Source organism: Temnothorax curvispinosus, unplaced genomic scaffold, assembly GCF_003070985.1.
Source record: "Temnothorax curvispinosus isolate PA1 unplaced genomic scaffold, ASM307098v1 QBEX01002378.1, whole genome shotgun sequence".
Classification (NCBI taxonomy): Eukaryota; Metazoa; Arthropoda; class Insecta; order Hymenoptera; family Formicidae; genus Temnothorax; species Temnothorax curvispinosus.
The window spans coordinates 1-9,754 of NW_020212158.1; the positions used below are offsets into that span (position 1 = coordinate 1).

The 9,754-nt window shown below is 36.0% G+C and overlaps 1 protein-coding gene across 1 annotated transcript; it reads left to right on the forward strand.

The window, feature by feature from the left end:
* Positions 1–5,445: 5,445 nt before the first annotated feature.
* LOC112451571 (cell growth regulator with RING finger domain protein 1-like) lies at positions 5,446–7,606 on the forward strand. Its single transcript, XM_025011229.1, has 3 exons — positions 5,446–5,524; positions 7,029–7,118; positions 7,204–7,606. Exons 1-3 carry the CDS (start codon positions 5,446–5,448, stop codon positions 7,494–7,496), a joined length of 462 nt encoding a protein of 153 aa, XP_024866997.1. The 3' UTR covers positions 7,497–7,606.
* Positions 7,607–9,754: the final 2,148 nt, after the last annotated feature.

Here is a 9,754-nt window from a genome sequence, read left to right on the forward strand (position 1 = left end):
AGGACTATTGGAGAAAACATTATTGTAGTACATTTTATTATCAATGTATTAATTTTTACTACTTTTTAAATCGTAATGAAACATGTTCCATATCACGTACATCATCGGTGATTCATATAGTATAGGTTTTGGTAAATTTAGCAACAAGATACGGTTGTGACTTTGACTTATGTTGTCGTATCTCGTTGCTCTGTTAAATGCAATATTTATCTAGATTTATTATTTAGAATCTAAGATTTTTAATATTAAAAAAATATTACCGCAAAATATTTTATAACATTGTTAATTAATCAGATACATATAGATATACATGTATCACAATTTATAATGTTATAAAATTTATATAATAAATTTTTTTTTATTAACCATATGAAACACAACTTAAATAAAAACTCCACTGCAAGTCACCGATAATATACATGACATAGAGCATGTTAATATGATAATGTGGTAAATAGCATATAGGGGGGAGAGTCAGAAAAAATCTAAGAGATCGCACACGTTTGTTCCTAAGGTACAAAGGAACATATATTTATTTGCTTACATTTTTTTATCTACTTGTTCATGTACTCTTGCATACTATCTAAATTAAACTCATATTATATCATAACAAAAAAAAAATTTTTAACCATTTAAAACAATTAATATATGTATTGTATCCTAATAAAAATTAAAATTAAAATTTAGTTTCAACAAAATTAAAATTAAAATTGAGAAATGTCTTGATACTGATTGTGAGTATCTTAAAATGAAATATCTTAATACTAATAAAACTTAAAATTAATACCTTAATACCAAATAACTAATCGCATATTACAAATGCCATTTAACAAATAATATTAATAATACGGAATTAAGGAGTCTGGATTACCGATTAAAATCAAAGTAAGAAAAGAAAAGAGAAGAAAAGAGAGGGGGGGCCTCTGCATTTGTCTACGAGATAAATTCTAGGGCCAGAATATAAACCAGAGTCACAAGAGTAAGAGCAATTCCAAGATCTCAAGACGAGATTAACCTTGCAGAGCTCCTTGTACTACTACAAACAATGTCGATCTTCCAATATGGCGTCCCAAATGAGAATATCGGAAGGGCCTTGCTCGCTGGGCCGGACTCCTCGCTTCAATTCTCCCTCTCGGACGCGAGCTGCCGCAGCTCTCCTTTTCCTGGCGGTGAGCTCTCCTTGGGAAGTCGAATCTCGCTCGGTTGGTCTCCAGAATATGTGCCGCTTAGCTCAATCAGTTACGAAAGAAGGAAAACGTACTCGTCTCGTCCGAAGAAACGCAGCAAGAGCGGCCATGACACTGAACTGAACGAAAGCGAGGAAGGAGTGGGAGCGCTTTGAAAGTGGCGACTCACGCGTCGCGCCATCTACATCTGAATGAAACGATCGGGCGTTTGCAAAACGCGAAGGAATTCGAGCGCAATATCTGAAGTAAGTAATATTTGAAGTAAATATTAAATTAATATTAAATAAATGTTAAGTAAATGTTTCTTTAAATCATTATTGCAAATAAATAATTAATGTAAAATAAATATTACATTACTGTCGAATAAATGTTAAATAAATGTTTTTTCAAATCATTATGACAAATAAATAGTTAATGTAAAATAAATATTAAAATAATGTCGAATAAATGTTAAATAAATGTTTTTTTAACTTATTGCAAATAACTTACTAATGTAAAACAAATATTAAATAAACGTTAAATAAACGTTTAATAAATATTTTTTCTAAATTATTACTTTAAATAAATAATCAATGTAAAATAAATATTTAATAAACATTAAATAAATATTATTTTTACAATGAATTGTACAAATGTATAATTAATAAAAAATGAATATTAAAAACACATTTTAAAAACATTGTCTGCTGATTGGGCAAGAGCTTGAATAAATAAATACCAGTCCATATTCAATTATCGTAAATTTAGTAATATGTAAATATATGAAGATAAGTAATTATAAGAAGTAATAACAAAAAGAAAGATGTTTTGTAATAGTTTTGTATATATTTAAAATTTCCTACCTTTAGTTGCACATATACGCATGCGTACTCATACATACACACATTCTTTTAATTTTATTTTGAATTATTTTAATAAATAAAAAAAAAGAGAAAAAGAAGGAAAAAAATAGTATAGAAAAATACAATTTTATATAAATAATCATTTATACGTCATATATAAAATTATTTTTTTCAGTTATTAATAATATAACTATTATTATTAACCTAATAAAATTTCTTTTAATTTTGTTTTTAATATTTTTGATTAAATTAATAAATAGAGAGAACCGTTATTATAAACATTTATTATAAACGTTATTATAAACGTTTAATAAATCATATATAATATTTAATCAAAAATATAATAAACCTATAATAATAAAAATAAACTAAATGCAATAAATAAATTAAGAAAACGTTAGGAACATTAAAGTAGGAGCATGATTTCTTTTCAAACAGAATTGTCAGATTCTAAATAGGAGCCAGAGGTTGAAGAGGTTCAAAATAGGGTGATGTGACTGCTTATAGTATCAAAGTAGGTGTTAGGTAGAACATTTTGGTCGAAAGTAGGTGTTAGATTGAACATTGAGGTCGAAAATAGGAGAAAAATTTTGACTCGGGAATCGCGGTCGGAGGAGGAGAGGGAACGTAGCGCAGTTAACACACGCAAATAACAATAATACAAATATAATGTATATGACAGAAAAGGTTACGTCAAAATAAATCAGCCAGTTGTTTCAGACGGAATCGGTGAATTACAATTTGCGAGAGAAGATTACTTCAGAATAAATCGGCAGGTTTCTCTAAAATGAATCGGTGAATTACAATTTTTCTCTCGAATGTGTTGCTGCGGAACGCGGAAACTACGAGATACAATAACGCGGAAATTAGTCTAAGGACGCAACTTATAAGACGCAGTTACACGACCGCAATACACAATACGCGATTACACGAACACGATACGCCAGTCGCAGTTACCCGAACGTAATACACCATACGCGATTACACGAACGCAAGACACAATACCTACCCTCGACGATTTTCCAACGGCCGAATAACCATCCGCGACGTCTCGCGAATGGTCCCAAAATAACTAGAAAGGGCCTCTCGCGAAAAGCCCCAAAGATCCAAGACAGGTGCCTCACGCCCCGGGACGTGATTGCGCGAACATTACTTCCCTGTTCTGCGACAATGCGGTCCGTATTAGCGCGAAAGACACCTCGCTACATTACGCACCACGCGGTTACACGAAACGCTAAGACACAACAAAAACTACAACGAATCACACGGTGACTGTCGGCCGCGTACGATTTTTCGGGCAGGGCGATCCCATATTACTCTGTTGGCCGGGCCCTCCGTCAGTATTCCATTTAATAATTACTTACTCGGTAATACTCATCTGCACAAACGCGATGCTACAAAATAGTTCACGACACAGTACGCGATTTTCTAAGCATGCTTCTTGCGACTCTACGCGGCTCTCGGAAGGGCCCCGGCCGTCAGAACAATCTTACTTGTACCCAAACGTGGGTTACGAGGTGCTCAAGTAGTGTCCTTACAAATTCCGCAAGCTCGGCTGCCGGTCCTCTCGGGATGTCGTCTCTCGCCACGCCGACACGACAGTGACAATCCTCTAGCCCGGCGGGATCACGTCGGGCCCGCGCTTGCGCGCGCCGTGCCTGCAAGCCCTCCTTGCCGATCAGCCTTATGCGAGCCAAGCGCCTCCCGCTTCCGTCGGCGCCCCTCGTGGCTTCCTCGCTCGTCGGCGGCAGGTTTGAAAAGCCTATTCTCGAGTCCGGCTGACCGGGCCGCGACTCTGGTGTCGGTGTACGACGGCCAGGCTGGCCAAGCCATGGTCCGTCGACCGGTAGGCAATGCTCCGTGGCGATCTCCCTCCTTCGCGATTCGGCAGGCTTCATCCCGGCGAACATCGGGGCTGATGGACTCGCCCTGCGAGACGTTCCAAGCAACGTCCGCATATGGGTCCAATCGTGACCCGCCCGCCGGCCAACTCCTACGTAGAACGCCTCCCGTAAACTCCCACGGCGCGACTCAAGTCGTTACAATTTTTTCCTGGCCATCTACTCGACACCTGAAATCTTCGGAAATAATATAATGTACTGAATTATAACGCTGTCGCCCCGCCTCTCCCCGGCGGAGACGACATTCCGGACGTTCCTCCCGGTCGAGCTATCGTCTGGACAGGGGACGTGACTATGTCACGTCACAAACGTTAATATCTCGCTTCGCGGGGCAAAACGACACTTTTTTCTGCCAGATTCGGTCGTTTTGTGCAAAAACGCGTCGATTAAGCCCAAGTTCAACGAAATCGGTGAGGAGGCCACTATTCTTCAGATTTACCGTATTTTCCGTTAATTTGTCCATCTTAAAACATAAAAAATGGAAATATGAATAAAATCAAGATTAAAGTACAAAATTAAAAAAGAGGTTATGGAAGAGGTTATATTTGATAGATATAAATAAATAAAACGTTAGCCAATTATTTAGCAAACAACGCCAATGGAGAAGTACTAATATAAAAAGAAATAATAATAAATTAACTTAGAAAATGTGTCAAATTAGATACTTATGCTCGTGTACGTATACCAGCCAGCCAGAAATTGATCCCGCGATGCGTATATGTGCTGCGCAGTATGCTCTGCATCACTGATACCAGTTAGCACCAGAAATAATGGAACGACGTAATATACAGTTCAACGTGCTGCTATACAGTCTTTTACACACTTACACACTCACATATTTTATACATATATTTTATATATATATATACTAGAACAACACAGGCGCGCGCTACGCGCGCGCTTTTATTTTATTTCACGAATAGAATAAAACAGGCGCGCGCTACGCGCGCGCATTTATTTTATTTCACGACAATACAACTATACATTTTTTATATTTTTATTAGAAGTGAAGAGGTAAGTCGCTTATATCGACATAGGTCCTCTAAAGCGACACTTCCTTATTTCTCAAAAACTAAACACCGCACTTTATTAATGCTGATGAGGACATAATTTACTTACATAATTAAAGACGTAAAAACCCTTACTTTACACATTTATTGATTTTTATATATAAAATATGCTAAAAACGAATCATTCAAAAGCAATTATTAAAAAAAAAATTTACCCAAATCTCTTTTACTAATTGTACAGTTTAAATAATAATGAATATATTATTGATAATATTAGATCATTTTACATGTTTGTAACGTCCTAAAACTATTTAAATTTTTCTTTTTTTATTTTTTTTATATATACAATGCAGTTTTATATTTAAATATAAAATTGAGATGCAACATAAACTGGCATACTTATTGATAAAACAGATTATAAGGTAGTAAAAATCAAATAGGATAGAATAAAAAACACAGCACAAGAAGATTTTGCTGTGAAATTATGAAACAAATTTACTGGCAAATGCTGTCGGGATACTGCCAACATTTTGCTATGTGGGGTAAAGCAATTGTGAAGCAACACACAGTAACAGACTACGAAGGTAGAAAACGAAAGGTTTCAAGTTCAAATCCTGATCGGCTCTGTTAATTTTTCCGTTTACCCCTCTCGCTGTCCACCTTCCGTATCTTTCCTCCATCCTCACTACACTCCTTGTTTTCTCATATATTTCCATGATTCTCTTTCCCAACTTCTCATTCACCCCTGGTTTTTTCAGACATCTTCCCAAAACCCTCTTGTCCACTGAATCAAATGCCACCCTTGGATCTAAAAAACAGCCACTACTTTCTTTTTCCTCTTTAATCGCTTCCCTATCGCATAATTCAGTGTGTAAATGTTGTCCACCACTCCTCTCCTCTTCCTAAACCCTGCTGAGCTTTCTGGAATCATCCCCTTCTCCACCTTTTCTTCCCTCAACCTATTTGCTAATATCGACGCGTACACTTTGTACGCCGACGGTATCAGCGTAATCCCTCTATGTTCACTACCTCTTTTGCCCCTCTTTTTCGCTATCGGAACGACTACTCCGTCCTTCCACGCCTCTGGAAAACCCTCTCCTTTCCATACTCTCCCATAACGCCTTTCTTAAACCACTTCCCCCATAACTCCACACTTCATTTCCTATCTAGTCCTCTTCCGCTGCTTTACCTTTATTCAGCCCTTTCAGCACTCTCTCTACTTTCTTCCATCCTATCTCCTTCTCTTTCTCCACTTCCCCATCCGATCCCTGCTCTCCCTCCTCTCCTAGAAAAAGCCTTTGCTTGTATTCCGTTTCTTCTAACATCTCCCTAAAGTATTTATCCCACTCCTCTAATGTTATCTCCTTGTTAATTTCTACCCTTCTTCTCCTTTCCTTGTTTATTACTTCCCACACCTGCTTCTCTGTTCTCGCTTCTCTTGCCTCTTTCAGCAGATTTCTCTTTTCTTCCTTTTTCCTCACACTTTTCCTTATACTCCTTTCTTCTCTTATGATCTTCTTTGTGTTTTCTTCCTTTTTTCCAGTCTCTTAATAATTTTTCTATCTCCTCCCTCTTCTTCCTACAGTCCCCATCCCACCATACTCCCTTTTCTTCTGCCCCTCTTTTTACTTTTCTCAACCTTACTTCCATCTTAATTTTTTTTGTCAACTTTTCGACCTCTTTATCTATTGACCCTCTACCTATTTCTACCTCCTCCGTTCTTCTTCAAAACTCCTCTCTTGCTTCTTCCGACCAATCCGTCTTTTCCACCCACCTCTTTTTCTCCGCTATTGTCCCTCTACTCTCACCCCCACCCCCTTTGTTCAACCTGATTGGTAGTCCGAATCCGGTAGTCCGAGTCCGGATTAGTGTAACGTGACATCTGGAATAAAACAATAGGCGCGTAGAACAAACCCGCAGTAGCATTTGAATGTGATTGGTTCTTACTTTAAAACCAACAATCGATATATAGAATGTTGGTAAGTTGACAACTCAGCAGTTGTTTTGCAAAACGCGCGACCATTCTTTTATGATAGATTATATTTATTAATGCGAATATTATGTTGATAAGTATTGTCATTATTCCAGGGCATACAAACACTGAACAAGAAAATGAACAAGAACAAACGGAAGTGGTTTATACGAGTGAATCCGACCAGAATGAGACGCATAATGAAGGTTGGTATATACATTCTATACGTATTTCTATTCGTGCGATTAATATATATTATTATTGATTAAACTTTATCTGTATACTTTACAGATTTCGAAAATATTTTTCGTACACCAGAAGACGATTTTGGCGCTATTGGCTTAAGCGATAGCGAACAAACCGATCTACCTTTTCTCCCTGTTGCTGCTCTGACAGGTACAAATTCATCAAAGTCGCGGACCAGTGGTATGTGCTGCACATGCTTAAACGCCACTGCAGAATATATATTTATTCCATGTGGACATTTATGTATTTGCGATGATTGCCAAAAACAATTGGAAGATGAGAAATGTCCACTATGTCGAGAGACATACACAAATTGTATTCGCGCCATAACGACTTAATCGGAAATGCATAAGTCACCATACGTGAGATTTTTTCCGCAAGCTATAAAACAGTATAAGTAAAAAATATATAGATATACGCAAGATTCTTATATTGAAACAGATTACTATCGGCGTATTCTCAATTGATAATTTTATTTCTTATATTCTAATAATGTAGTTTTTTTGCACTCTTCTACGTGTTTTTTTTTTCCAATACATTTCATTCATTAGTTATTATTAATTCGATTTAGTGTATCATCGATAAATAGAAATTCGTGCATGTTGTTCGTTGAATAAAGTACTTTTCTAGTATTTGCATTCGATGCTTCGGTTGCGCTAAGAATGTAGACACATATATCTCGCATGTATGAACATATAAAATGTATGACGCGTTAAGAATCAAACGCGTAGGAAACGGAATTCGCCTTATTATTCTTAACGGGAACGTTATTTTTGTATAACGCACCACATACGTCTTGCATGTTACAGTTCATAAATAATGCGATAATTCGAAAAGTATAAAAGAGAATATCTAAATATATACCGCTCTTTTTAACTATATACTTTTTACCACTTTGATATGCGGTTGCGGATATGCAATGTTTTGCTGTTTTAGAAGCGCGTAGAAACAACAGCTCTTTTAATATTATCTTAAAATAGTTATTTTTATTTGTGCTCATATATTATATTTTTACTTGCGCGAATCTTCTTTGAGAGTTCATTCTTTAACGAAAAATTTTCTTCACTTTGCAAGTGAGAAATAGAGAGAGAGTGAGAAAGAGAGAGAGGGAGGGAGAGAGAGAGAGAGAAAGAGAGAGAGAGAGAGAGAGAGAGAGAGAGAGAGAGAGAGAGAGAGACTAATATATGAAAAACCCATAATATACACATTATAAAATATATATTCTCTCGATCTATATATATTTTTTTTCTTTCACGTACATATATTATAAAATAAAATACTAACGTATTGTTTAAAATTTTGTTATTTTTTCCCTTTGTTAAATGCGTTCATCTTCGTATACAACTACTCACAACCATTATAGCTTGAGACTTCTAGATACTCGCCGAGGTCATATCCTAGATTGTGTAATGGCTCGTCTACAACAGCCGTAAAAGTATGCAGTAAGACGTGAGCAGTAAGCTATTGACCAACCACAGTCGATTATTCTTGAATTGTAAAAATCCCATTAGTCAACAGCTTACTGCGTACTGTTGCGGCTGTTGTAGAGCCATAAGAGATTTTGTCAGAAACGCGAAAGACAACACGTTGAAATATATATATAGTATTTCATAGATGGTACTTGCAGATAAGAAGATATTTGGCTAAAGATACTGCACCTTAGATCGCTTTAGCACACTTATAAAATATTCCGAAAAATGACCTTTTTTCTTAACAAAGTTTATAAGCTGCACACGACTAGGCTTCGCGTCACATTCATTTTTTGCGACTATTTATTAATTGTCAAGGGAAAATGTTAGCTTTCCGAAACATTTTATAATTGTGTTGAAGCGATCTGAAGTGATTTTTTTTCCTAATATTCTTTTATTTGTAAATGGAATGTGTTTAATATTCAATGTTCAACAATTAAGATAGAATAATGCTTACAGCGTTGAAAGCGTCAAGACGAACCCAGCCATAGTTGAACATTGTATTTAAGACCGTCTTAAGTACAATCTTAAGATGTTTTAAACAAATCACAAAGGCCGGTATTCATAGTCGGTTCTTATATTTAAAACCGTCTTAAGTACAATCTTAAAATGTCATTAACTAATCACAAAAGCCGTATTATAGCATCTTATATTATTCAAAACGGTCTTGAAATAAGAACAGTAGACTATGGCCGGTATTCATAGTCAGATGTTATTTCAAGACCGTTTTAAAGGCCAGTATTCATAGTCGGATCTTGTTTCAAGATCGTCTTAAGTAATATCTAAAGGCCATTGCACGTAACAAAGATTTAGTTTTAATTATAAGGCCGTAAGAAAATAGACCAATCACACTCGATTATTCTGCAAACGCGAGAAGAATAATCGACTGTAATTGGTTCGTTTTCTTACGGCCTTAAGATTACAACTACAACATTGTTACTTGCAAAGGCCTTTAAAATGCTAATACGGCTCTGTGATTGGTTCATAACATCTTAAGATCGTACTTAAGACGATCTTAAATATAAGATATCTGACTATATGAATACCGGCCTAAGTAATGTTTTAGGGCTCAGACACAATGACAAAAATAAGGAATAAGATAAAGGAATAAGGAATAAGGGAATGTC

What these genes read in the sequence shown, in the direction of transcription:
- LOC112451571 (XM_025011229.1), top strand. Translation starts at nt 5,446, where the DNA reads ATGCTGTCGGGATACTGCCAACATTTTGCTATGTGGGGTAAAGCAATT. An exon ending in CACAGTAACAGACTACGAAG is followed by an intron (nt 5,525 to 7,028) that starts GTAGAAAACGAA and finishes TCATTATTCCAG; the next exon opens with GGCATACAAACACTGAACAA. An exon ending in GAATGAGACGCATAATGAAG is followed by an intron (nt 7,119 to 7,203) that starts GTTGGTATATAC and finishes TATACTTTACAG; the next exon opens with ATTTCGAAAATATTTTTCGT.